Source organism: Artemia sp. Qi Xiang Cuo, chromosome 3 (genome assembly GCF_049724085.1).
Source record: "Artemia sp. Qi Xiang Cuo chromosome 3, ASM4972408v1, whole genome shotgun sequence".
Lineage (NCBI taxonomy): Eukaryota > Metazoa > Arthropoda > Branchiopoda > Anostraca > Artemiidae > Artemia > Artemia sp. Qi Xiang Cuo.
The window spans coordinates 2,619,610-2,633,098 of record NC_142796.1 but is presented as its reverse complement, the minus strand read 5'-3'; the positions used below and the strand labels follow the sequence as shown (position 1 = coordinate 2,633,098).

At 33.6% G+C, this 13,489-nt stretch overlaps 1 protein-coding gene across 4 annotated transcripts in view; it reads right to left on the bottom strand.

Moving 5' to 3' along the window:
* LOC148953651 (uncharacterized) overlaps nucleotides 1-12,501 on the bottom strand; it is a 32,917-nt gene extending 20,416 nt beyond the window's left edge. Inside the window, exons 1-3 of one of the 4 annotated variants that reach the window (XM_089086755.1) lie at nucleotides 12,467-12,489; nucleotides 8,248-8,353; nucleotides 1,767-2,214 (exon numbers count right to left, since the gene is read on the bottom strand). In XM_089086755.1, coding sequence (XP_088942881.1) covers nucleotides 1,767-2,205 — 439 coding nt within the window. In that variant the 5' untranslated portion in view covers nucleotides 2,206-2,214; nucleotides 8,248-8,353; nucleotides 12,467-12,489. The other 3 variants (XM_089086756.1, XM_089086757.1, XM_089086754.1) reach the window with 3 other exon arrangements.
* Between the last annotated feature and the right edge of the window lie 988 nt (nucleotides 12,502-13,489).

The window sequence follows — 13,489 nt, the reverse complement described above, 5'->3', positions numbered from 1 at the left end:
TTTGTTTGTGCTAGCCCACTTAGCGTCAATGTATCGAAAACTAATTTTATGATGTTTACGAGGACTAGTTCTGCTCCCACTCTCCCTGGTGTCATTATTTACAATGGCCTACTGCTCTCCCAAGTCGAAGAGATCCGATATCTGGGATTCATCCTGGATCGAAACTTGAGTTGGAGAAAACACTGCAACTTCATAGCATGCAAGCTGGCATAAGCCCTTATAATTTTGAACCGTTTTCAAAATTCTTTGCCATGGTAAATTATGCCTTCATTGTGTTCTTCGTTAACAGCGCCTAATATGAATTATGGTTGTTTGATTTGGGCGAGTAATTTTAGTTGCAATTTTAGAACAGTTCAAGTTCTGCAGAATAAGGCTATAAGGTTGATTGGAAGGTATGCTCGTGGTATTGATAGCACTGAATCACTTTTTAGAAAGTTTAAAATTTTATAGGTTGGTGAAATAAGGGTTTATCAAGTTGGAGTATTTGTATTTCAGTGTCTGAATGGTCTTGCACCGGATTTTTTTATGAATATTTTTAAGGCTAATTCGTTTTACCACGATTATTCGACTAGGAGTGCGGATAGCCTTGCATCTGAGCCACGGAACACAACGAGAGCGAGTCAACTGACCAGACACATGGGCCCATCAGTTTGGAATTCGTTCCCAGATTCTGTTCGTCAAGCTGAAAGTGTGCCGTAACTTTTTTTTTTTTTGTAGATATTTTATTTTTATTTTTTTTTATTTTGTACCATTATATATTTATCATTGATTTCAGTTATTATTATTGTTATCCCCTTTTTTCATTTTATTTGGTGTGTTGAATACTCATTACTGACTTCTTTATTGTTATTTTGATTAACAGTATTGTTATTTTGTTAATATTTGTTTAACTGTATAAGGAAAGAGATAACTCATGAACTATATTACTCGTTACTAACTTCTTTATTGTTATGTTATTATTTTGTTAATAAATTGTTTAACTATCATAGGAAAAAGATAACTGATGAATAATATTACTCGTTACTGACTTTTATCGCTATTTTGTTCATCAGTATTGTTATTTTGTTTATTTGAATATTGTTATTCGTTACTGACTTCTTTATTGTTATTTTGCTTAACAGTATTGTTATTTTTTCACTATTTTGTTAACTGATCTTAATATTATGCATAACTGATGAATAATGTTACTTGTTACAGACTTCTTTATCGTTATTTTGTTTAACTTTATTGTTATTTTGTTTAATTATAACAGGAAAGAGATGACTGATAAATGATATTACTGTTTACTGACTTCTCCTTTTCTGTGCATTTTGTCTTAGTGTCTGATGGCAAATTAAAAATTTTCAACTTGGTGAAAGTGAATAAGAGTGTAAGACTCAAGTTAGGGAACTGGCTTCGTAAGTGTTCCTCTACTTTAAGCAAAGTATAAACACATACTGATAAGTACTGACAAAACTCTCCAAAAGTGACCCCGCGTACCTCAGCGCCTCTAGAGGGGAAATGTTGTACTACTTAATCACTCCAATTCAATAAATTAAATTTAATACAGCTTTTACGGAACAAGTATAATCACCTACAGAACTTGTGATTGTGTCCCCCAGGTTCGCATAGGTATGGAATCGTCTCCGGAGACGCGGACAAAGGGTCCCATTTTTTGTGTGGAGAGGATAGGTTTTGTCAGTACTTGTTCAGTATGTGTTTATACGTTGATTTTAAGCCATGTCATTTTCCCAGTCGTTGGGAAAGTTGAAACATAGAAAAATTACCTTTTAGAATTCTTCTTGTTGATCTCCCAAAACCTCCAGAAAATAGAGTATAAGCCAAATAAACTGAAATCCCAACGGCAGCAAGACTGTAAGCCGATGGTTTTTCATTCAGAGTGCTCAATCCATCCTGCCTCTTAAGCAATGAAAATCCAAATTTATTACCCTTCAAGGAAAATGGCCAAACACTACTGATTGGCCTCTGCCCTTGACCTTGATAATTATTACCATCACTGTAAGAGTCTCTATAGATTTCTTGGCTAGGGTACTTTCTTCCATCATGGTCTGGATCAAGCCTTTCTATTAATAGCCTTTCAAGATACCTTGGGTCAGAGTGGAAACTATCAACTTCTTCGTCAAATGAATACGGATTTGTTTTATCATCGTTAGGGTTAAAGGGCACAACAATGATTGGATGGTTGCTATATCTTATTTTTGGCATGATTCTAATCTACAAGAAATAAACAAATAAAACAGGTGAGAAAAAAGAGGCGAATGACAAAAACATTAAATTAGATACAAATTCAATTGAAACCGCTTGCGCTTGGTTATTACAAATAGTACATGATAGGGGGAAAATTATTTACCATTTAATAATTAAAAAGTAGTTTTCATGTAAATCAGAATTCCAGTTTGAAAAAAATTTCAAATTTGTTCAGCTTGTTTCCATCATTTCAAAATAGAAATCCTTCATTTTTCAAAAATCTTAACAGAAACTATGGGTAAAAAAATAATGTGAGAAACTTGACAACAAAAAAGTCACAAAACATAGAGAAAAAAGCAAAAAATCAAGAAATTATCACACCACACATGTCTTGATCTCATCAAAAGCCACAAAACTATAAATTAAAATATCAAAATATATTAAAAATAATAATATGGCAAGTAGGGTAAAGGCACTGATGATTTGACAGTGCAATTTTGAAACCACTGTTGATATTTTAATTCAAAACAGGATAACTCTGCTTAGTCGTAACCTGGAACACCATCTCTTGAAGAAGTCGTTATATTTTGATAATGCGAAACGTACACACTATGTCCGATACACCCAGATAAGAAAAGAATATTCAATTCAATCAAATTTTCGATACAAAAAGAGCTCCCAACAATTTTTTAGCTATGTAATGTTCAAACTGTCATTACTTGGTTATTTTTTTTTTCCAATAAAATCTAGGATCAGCCCCAATGCATCAAGATACATATGATCTTCTCAAATGCAGCCACATTGGCTTTTTCTGGATATAATTGATTTAAAATGGTAGCTAATATTATATTGACAAAACTATGTTCCAAGTGTAAAAAAAATCTTGTCTAATGTAGTCAAATACCAGACCAACTAAAAATGTTCCTTCAGCCAAATTCAAATGCAGATATTGGCTTTTATTATGAGATTCATTTCTTTTGAGACCATCTTGCAGTAACCTTGTTGTTCAACAGACAGAAACAGGCCCTGTCGAAATATGGGTGACTCTTTTGAAACTTCACTGAACATGTAAAACAGATGAGATAAAATTAGTGTCAAAATTCAAGGGTTCTCTGACAAAAAATTGTTGTGAAATTTACGTGTACTTTCTCAATAACAAGAGGTTTTGATGAATATTCTTTGTAATAATATTTCACATGACAACAAAATTTAAAAAGTTCTTTTTAAATTTTTTTAAAATAATAGTGGTCCTTTGTTAGGACCTATCCTAGTGGTCCTTTGTTAGGACCACTCTTATATGTAGTACTGATTAATAGAACTGGTAAGATTCCCTCAAAGGTTTTAATATGTAGATGACCTGCTGACTCTTGAAGTATGTCATAGTACTATCAAAAATGCCCCATCAAAATCCTACCCATGTTTTGGATAAAGCTAAGAATTTACATATGAAAGTGAACTCCACTAAGTCAAGTGAATTACAGGACATGGAGCCTTTGTCGAGATTTGGAGATTGTTGTGTAATTATTTTACTGTTATATGGAAATGAATCTATCTATCTATCAATCTAAATATAATGAAAATAAACTTCTTACAATTCTTGAAACCCACTTCCGTTTTTTTTAGACCCTATCCCACCCAAAATGCTAATGAAACATGTTAAATTCCTTGGTGTCACAAACTTCTAATAATCTTAAGTAGCACATGCGTATTTCAAGAATTCTGGACTTTACAGACACAGGATAATCAAAATTAATAATTTTTGAAGTGAATTAAAATGGTAGATTAACTTTGAAATAGCCAAATTTTGACAACACTTTCACTGTGAACAGCAAAGAAATCTTTGCTGGACCATTAAAACTGAGAGGAAATGGGCAATTCTAAATAGCATTTATAAAGACACCTATATCAAAAAACTATTACCCTAGATCACATTGTCCAGCAAAATAAGGAAAAAATCCTGTAGAGTCGCTGGTCAGTGACGATGGGGAGCAATTGGTCCGGCGGCGTTCCATTCTGTTTTCCATGGTTTGGTGGACCAATTCTTATCAAAGGCGATCTTGAATGCATCGACAGAGGAAGCAGTGACAACTGCATTGGGAAAACTGTTCCAGGGGGCCACCACTCTATTGGAGAAATAGTGGTTGAGGAGTCTGATGTGAGCTCTTTTCTGGAGCAGCTTCTTACAATGCCCTCTTGTCCTGGATGATTCGTCAAGTTAGAAAAACTTCTGAGAAGAAAAATTGGCATGCAGTAGCTTGTAAGCCATGATGACACCACCGCTCCGTTGTCTGTTGACGAGTGTTGGGATCTGTAGTTCGTTCAGGCGAGATGGATAGTCGAGGTTCTTGCATCCATCAACAGCTTTGGTTGCGAGCCTTTGAACAGACTCTGTTTTCTGTTGGTCACCCTTATTCAGGGGCGTGGCAACATACATTCCAAATTCCAGCAATGGTCGCATGATACCCTTGTACAGCTTCTTCATGACTTTGGATGATCTGCTATGTACTGTACGCTTAATTATTCCGAGGGTCTCATATGGTACTGCCACTTCTCATTCTTTTTCCCGAAATGTACTGTCTTGCATTTCTGGATGTTAAACTCAAGCTACCATTGACGGGCCCAAAGGGAGTGAATCCAGGTCTTCCTGTGTGGTGGCTCTTGTCGCTGTCAACTCCACGGGCCCAGTAAGCTTTGAATCGTCGGCAAAAATGCTCATCTTATTTCTTACGGCTCGTGGAGCATCATTAATGAAAATATTGAAAAGTGATGGGCCCAACATCATTCCCTGAGGCACACCACTATCAACTCCAGAAACTTCTGAGAGGAATTCTTGCCTGTTATCCATAAACACTTTAGCTCTCTGGTTTCTTCCTGAGAGGATCTGCATCACCCATTCAACAACCTCAACATATATCCCGGTAGCTAAGAGTTTTGCCATCAAACAGTGATGGCAAACTTAGTCAAACTCCTTTGCCAGCAGGGATACCCCGGTCTAGAATTTCAGTGACATACTCATATGTATCAATAAGATTTATCTCGAACGAGCGTCCAGATCTGAATCCATGTTGGCTATCGGTAATTAGTTTGTTGTCAATCAGGTGTTTCATTACAGTAGTATTCACAATTCCTTCAAGGATTTTACTGACTGTCGAGGTGATGCTAATGGGTCAGTAATTGGCGGCACAGTTCCTGCTTTCACCCTTGTGAACAGGTGTAATATTTGCATTTTGCCAATCTTGAGGGACTTGTTTGGTATCAATAGACTTCTGGAACAGTTTTGCTAGGGGGAGGGCAAGTTCTGCAGGAGCCTCTTTCAAAGTCCAAGGGTGAACCCCATCAGGACTAACTGTACTTAATTGGGTTCAATCTTTTGAGCCGTGATTTCACATCCAACACGTGATTCCATTATATCACACATTATATTCATATCCATATGACAATCCATATGATTATCCCGTTTTGTCCCTGTACTTGAGGCAATTTTTTTAGTTTTTGCTTCCACTATCTGTATAGTGTTTTTATACATTTACAGATTAAAAAAAGTTGAAGAGAAATGAAGAAATAAAGTAAAAACAGAGGCATGTTGAATACACCAGGATCTTCCCACAAGTAATCCCCAAGTATTTCGACATATGCTGAATTGTGTTCCAAATTACATTGAAAAAAGGCAACTTTTTTGTTCTGTCAAATTTATATGTGAAACTGTTCCAACTTAAGAAAATCGGACTTTTGTACCCTTTTCTGATAAAACTACAAACTTCTAATCAAACAGTTAGATTCGTAATATTTTTCCTACATATTGACACCATATTCAAACCAAGTCTTTAAATTAAGGCCTCCAGAGTAGAAAGTGTTTTTTTTTGTTTTGTTTTTACAAAAGCTGTCGAATCATTGGAACCTTTACCCTATTAATTGGTATAAATTCAAAAACTGTAAAATCTTTACAAAAAAAATCTAAAAAGCAAAACATACTGAACCAGAGTTAAAATTTTTGAAATCTTAATGAAATTTTTTCAACCAGTAAAATTTTACAGCAAAAATGAAAATCTGTGATTTCAATTGGCAAAACTGGATATTGGAAAATTTGATAATAATAATAATAATAATAAAAACATTTGTGACACATTAGAAAGACAAATTACTTGAAAAAAAAAACAACAAAAAAAACAGAAAAATAAAGCGAATGAGAATGGTGATAACTTTGGCACAAAAATTTGACAGGATGGAAGTACATGAACAAAGATGGTGAAAAATTAGGGACAAAAGATGAAAACAACCAAATAATTTGAAAAAAAAAACTATAGACCATTAACATTTTCTTCTAGATGAGGTTTCATGACAAATTAGTGTCCCAAATATCCACAATTTCAATTCTTGTTCAAATAACTTCATCTTTTTTCCGTTTTGTCCAAAACTTTTTGGAGGTCCAATTTTTGTTCAAATGATTTTGTCTGTTTTTAATTTTCATTCTAAAGTTTCTATCGTTTTAAATTTTAGCCAGGTATTCCAGTCTTCAAATTATTGAAAAAAAAGGATAATTCTAGAAATTTGGAAGGTTTAGCAATAAAATATAAAATTTAACAGATTAAAGCTCTGAGAACTGTCCAAAAGTCAACATTTAAAGAAATAAATGATCTGAGCTACTTAAACTCGAAAACAAGAAGCGTAAATTGTTAAAAATGTTGATTTGATGACCTGTCATTGAGGGTCTAGTAGACCTTTTAATTAATTCAGAAAGTATTTTTCTCCTCTAACTTATAAGAGCTCCAGTAGCCAGCCAGAGACGCATGTCAAAGGCCTTAATAGAGCTATTAGTATGAGGTGAAGCAAAGGGACAACAAAGTAAGGTATATGTGAAACATTTCGACAGCTTCTTTACTAGAATGAAAAAAAAGTATTAAATAAACATTAAAAATTCTGATCAATATCAAAATTGCACATGCAAACTTATTTCACCCTCAAAAAAGCTATGTGAAATTTGAATAGACCCAAGGGCTCTCATGATAGTAATATTATCAAAATTATAGAAAGAGTAACCTAAAAGTGACCTGAACTTTCTAGCATCAGTACTCAGTAGGAGTAAATTTCTTCTTAAGCAAATGGAAGAAAGTTGCACATAGTAAACATATGATGCTTGGCATATAGGGTTAAACCAAATAACAGGAATTAAATTCACTTCTACAAAACATAATCCATGTTCAAAATTAATTCACCTTCTCATGAAGGGTATATGTTTAGTTAAAGTCAATCAATACAATGATTAATAATTTTGATATTGTTTAGGGTACAATATCTCATGAATTAACTAAAACTTTCTTCTAGCTATAGAGGGTACAGCATATTGAGTGCCAAATAAAATGTCTCTTTGGAGGAGCAGTCTCTAGGAATTGAAATGCCCACCTTTGAGTAATAATGTGTCTTTGGGAGACAACTGCAATTAATGGGAAGGATTTTTCAAAGAATTTTGCACAGGTTTTGGTAAGGTTTACAAAGGGTTCTTTGCCAGGAAAAACATGGTTTCTTGAATATTATATGCTGATGATTTACTTTAAGATTGGACTAATCATCTTTTTATTATTATTAAAAAAAGAACTTTTATAGGATATTAAATAACAATGAATGTTGATGTTTTGTGTATGGACTGATCTGACAATCTGCTTTTTATTAGTAGGCCTAAATAAGATAATGCTGATTAGACGTTAAATAAGTATGATCTAATCATTAAAACAGGTGAAAAAAAAAGTTGAAAAAAATGATTGTAGAATGCAATCAAATTTGTTTCATGTGGATGGGTTTTCTCTTCAGACTGCTAAATCAGTTAAGTCAGTTAGAATGCCATTTATCTTTCAATTAATTAACAAATCAATGCTAAAAAACACCTTTTCAGAAAGGAGGGAAGAGAAATGCCTCTTCAAACAAAAGAAAACTTTTAAAAAAACATGAAAAATACTTGGAACTTGGCTAAATGATTGAATTAGCCTAAAGGTGATAAAATTCTTATAGTACTAAATTTGGTTGAGGGTAAGAAGTTACAACTGAAATTGTTACAATTGAACTTACAGACTGGTTACCTGTAGTGTTTGAAGTAGACCTGATTTCAGCTGCTTTTTTTCTGGATTTGTAGAAAGTATCTTTCAGATTTGTCAATTAGCAGTTGTCACTTTAACTGGAAAATATTATTGTTACTGGAAAGAACTTATTAACATTTGAATCTTAATTGAGTGACTTGTAGCAATTTATGGTACATGTGCATTCAACTTGAGTAGTTAACAGAATAACCTGCAGAGAATCACAAGAGTCTATACTAGAGCCTCCTCTATTTTAATTTTCATTACTTGTATTGAGTATTAGGGTAAAGATACCAATGATTCAAAAGTGCAATTTTGGAACCCCTGTCGAAATTTTTCTTCAAATCGGAATAACTCTGCTTAGCTGTGACTTGGAGCGACATCTCTTGAAGCTGTTTTTGTATTTCAAGGATAGGAAACGTTGACACAATATCCGGTGCACCCAGATAAGATCAGAACATTTAATTCAGTCAGTTTCCTATTTTTGACAAAAGGAGCTCCCAACAATTTTTCCGGTATGCAATCTTCAATCTGCAGTTACTGGGTCATTTTTTAAAAACAGAGATTTGAGACTAGCCCCAATGTATTAAGAAACACTTGATTTTACCTGTGTTCTAGCAAAAGTAGCTATTTCTTGATAAAATTAAATTAAAATGGCAACAAATATTACATTGTCAAAACTAGGTTCCAAGTGTCAAAAATTCTTGTTTAATGTAGTTGAATACCAAACACTAAAAATGTTCCTTCAGTCAAATTCAAACATAGATAATGGCTTCTATAAATTGATTTATTTCTTTTGCAAATATCTTGTAGTAACCTTGTCAAAATTTTGTACATACAGCAAAAGGACCGGTCGAAATATAGGTGACTCTGTCAAATCTTCATTGAACGTGTTAAACAAATGAAAAATAGTAGGTTTCGAAATTCTAGGGTCCACTGAGGAAAATAAACCTGTCAAATTTATGAGTGCCCGCTACTGCCAAAAATTGCAGAGGTTCACATGGAAGTCATTTTTCCCTTTCTTCAGCACTTATCAATGAAACTAAAAAAGAAATTCTCAAATTTGGAAAATCTTTTTTTCTGGGGGGGGGGGGTAAATGCCTAGAACCATGTCATAGAAATATCAAAATTAACCCCCCCCAAAAAAAAAAAAAAAAAAATCCCAACTTATGTTTTGGATGAAACTAAGAATCTGCATATAAAAATAAAATCCACTAAATCAAATATAATGACAATAAACTTCTTAAATTTCTTGAATTCCACTCCCATTTTCCTAGACCCTATCCCTTCCAAAACGCTAGTGAAACAATTTTGTTATACTGAATACTATTTGTATTTAATACTATATATTAAAATTTGTTAAACCAATTTTGTTATACTAAATATTACATACTTGAAACAACTTTGTTAGTTTTATTACTTCTACTTTTTGAATCGCATTTTACACTTTTATACATTAAATGAAGTTTTAGACAAAACAAAGAAACAAGAATACACATGTCAAATACACCATATTCTGCTCACAGAGTGAATATACATGTCAAATACACCAGGTTCTGCCCACACATATTTCCCAAGTATTTTGACACATGTTGAATTGGGTTCCAACTTGTGTTGAAAACAGGTAACTTTTTGCAGTGTGAATTTGTAGGTGAAAATGCTCTAATTTTGGAAAATCAGAGTTTTGAACCCTTTTCACATAAAACTTCAAACTTCTCATCAAACAATTAGATTCCAAGATGTTTTCCTGGATACTGAAACCCTTTTCAACCAAAATTCTATAAATTAGGACTTCTGGAGTAGAAAAACTTTTTTTTTTACAAAAACTGTCAAATCATAGGTATTTTTACCCTGTTTCTCAGAGGCTAGTATAATCCTTCTTGCAGATCATACTCTTTTACTTATTGCTATTCTACAGCTGATCTACATTTTGGTAATAGGAGAAAGGCATTATTCAAGTTAATGGAGTTGGCAGACCTCCTTCTTTTGATACTAATTTAGACTAAAAAGAATTATAACATGTAATATTATAGACATATAAGGTTTATGGAAGGGGTGGTTTAATAAACTTTGGAGGGGAATTATACAATTAGAATTTGGAAGCTCTAGTGTCTTTTTTAAGAATCAAAAGTGATTTGAGGACCACTAGCCCCCCCCCCTCACACAGACCCTCTTTTCCCCAAATGCATCTTATGGAAATTTTGATGTATCTATTTTATTCAAAATGGTCCAAAGATCATATAACAATGCCTCCAGGGTAGACATAAACCTCCTGAACCTAGAAGCAGGGATTGTAATTTGTTTACTTGTTTTAGTGTTTTTTATGAAAGGGGTGATCATATAAACTTTGGAGGAGGCTGATTTTATTAAAAATTGATAATTCTAGTTCTCTTTTTAATGCTCAAAACTGATTGGAGTGCAGCCAGTCCCTCCTTGGAGTGCATGGTCTCTTTTCCCCAAATAAATCCAATCACAATTTTGAGATAGCCATTTTATTGGTAGTATAGTAGTACCATTAGATTCCTTAAGTTAGGCTAGGTTGTTTCCAAATATTATGGTTTATTTTCAAAAGTATACCCTCACCAGACCTCCCCTTTCCTAATTTTTGTTGGTCTTACATAAGGCCTGTTCTTTTGCACTAAGATCTTACATCTAAGATCTCACATCTTTCTGCAAAGATTTGTTCTTTTAACTCATCTTTGTTCTAAGATCTTACAGCTCACTGATGTTAGCAAAAGTGTGAAAGATGCCATTGAATGCCACATAGAACAATGATGAGAGAACTTTGATGATATACACATCATTTGTAAAAAAATGATTCTATTTTTAAAATAATTTGATTTAAATACAAAAGGTTTTAACCCCATTACTTTCCTTTAAAATGAGCCTTTGAACAACTTCCAGTGCCAAGCTATTTGTGGAAGAAAAAAAGAAAAAAAAAGATGCTGTTTAGGCATAGTAGCTGTCACTTTTCTTGATTTTCAAGCCAAAATATTTCCCTTGCTGTCCAACCCAAGGAACAGAAAGTTTCCTATATAGGGGTTTCAGACAAGGCAGTTCTAATGGTGTACCTTTTTGTACACATAGCAGAATGCTATAAGATGTAAGATCTTAGTGCTAAGATTTCACTTTTAAGCATTCTTTGTCAAAAGATGTAAGATCTTAGCACAAAGATGAGTAAAACAACAGGCCTATACAGTCCTAGGAAAACAAAAACTATATATTAAAAAAAAACGACAGCAATGAAAATCCTGGTAAAATTCTACTTTAGCTACTTTTGGCTATCTTGGAAAGGAGTTTGGTTAGGAAAATGAAACTTTCAGGGATAGATTTAAAGGCTAAAGTATGTCCTGGGAAGGTATTTTGAAGTACCTACCTCCACTCCTTCTTGCTCTAGAGGGTCCTGACCTTTGATGACCTTTAAAAATCTGTGTCTTATAAAGTGAAACCTTGTAAAATAGATCTTCTGCTTAAAATGCAGTCCAACAAAATTGTTTTCAGCCTCACAACTTTGCTCAATCCTGATTTATAGAGTTTTAAAGATATGCAAATACATTTCCTAAATTTTGAAAATTAACATTGATATGGCTAAAAATACTACTCAAATAACAGGAATTGCATTTTCAGAACTAAAGCCAGAGAAAAAGAATCATATAACTGAAAATTAAGGTAAAATATTGTTTTATCAAAATTTCAATAGGTATAGACCTGTCATGTAGGCAAATTTCAGGATCCTCTAGAGGGAGAAGGAGGGATAAGTACTCAAATACCTTCCCAGGACATATTTAGCCTGTAGACCCATCCTGAAAGTTTCATTTTCCTAACCTTGGCCCTTTCCAAGATAGGTAAAAGTAACTAAAGTAGAATTTTACCAAAATCCTTACTTTACATTAGGCAAAAACTCATTAGATTTAATTTATCTACCCAGTTGTTTGTTTCTATTGTTATCAGCTTTTAAAGAATCATTTCAAATTATATTTGTATTTAAAACTCTATTGGTATTGCTCAGGTACAAGTAAATTTCAGCAGAATCCAATACATAAAAATATATTTAACAAAAACAAATGACATCATCAGGAAACTAACCACAACCATGAAACTTATTAGGCCTAGGCTACATGTGAGACTATGAGAGAGGAATGGAAGTTTAATGTCAGAAAATTGATTATGGTGCTTGACCAAAAAGAAACCGCTTTCGATTTATTTAGTACTTCATACTGGAGAGTAACCATTAAAAAGCACAGTAGGGCAGTAGGCTATCTTACTTTCAGTAATTTTAGCTGACCAACCAGTGTTGCCACGACGAATTTTCAAATCTTGTGAAAAAAGTGCCCAAAAACTTGCGAAATTCGTCAAAAAACCTGTGACCCCTTTCAGAGCGTGTTCAGGCCTTCTTACTGCAGTTTACTCTTGGTAGTCCAAAGTAACAACGCTAGAACGTTTATAGGAAATATATTTAAATCTGGCAAGATCTGCCTCTGCCCCAAAAAAAACCTCATGAAAAATCGAGAGGCATGCCACCTAGTGGTCTGTTCCCTGCATGTCTTCTACAGGTATTTCCAGCTTTGACATTAACGCTGCCGATAAATTAAAGGTAGTGCTTGTTCAATTTCAACAGACGGGAGTCATTTTCACTTCGACAATTGCATTAGTTATGCGAAAAAGACCGGAGTCGTTGATCTTCGGTAGCGATTAAGGATCTTTGGATGCGACAAGGTCCGAACGGCTATAGTAACGAAATGTATATTTTGACCTAGGATGACCTACATCGTTTTGAAGTTGAAAATAATATTGTTCAATCCACGTTGAAAACCGTGTGATCACCTCCACAAAATTTTCCACATCGTGTAATTGTAACTTTAACTTAAGACGCATAGGATTTTTCTTAAAGAATATGTGGGAAAATGTGGCCTTAGAAATGACTGGAGGCCATTATAATAATGGGTTGATTCTTGGTCTTAATATCAAAGTTTTTGGCGGCGAAACTTTTTCTGGGTTTTTGATTCCTAACTGTGGATTAATTTTACTTCCAATTGTTTACGGGTGATTTTGGGGCACATCCAATCAAAGTTAAAAATACTATTTTTAGCTCTGTTTCTTTTAAGTTTATCTCAAATTTTTTAATTCGAATTTCAATTCGCTTAATTTTCATTATAATTTCTAATTTCAACTTTGTAACTTTAGTTGAATTTTTTTTGAATTTTAATTCTAATTTTAGTTCGCTATGACCTGAA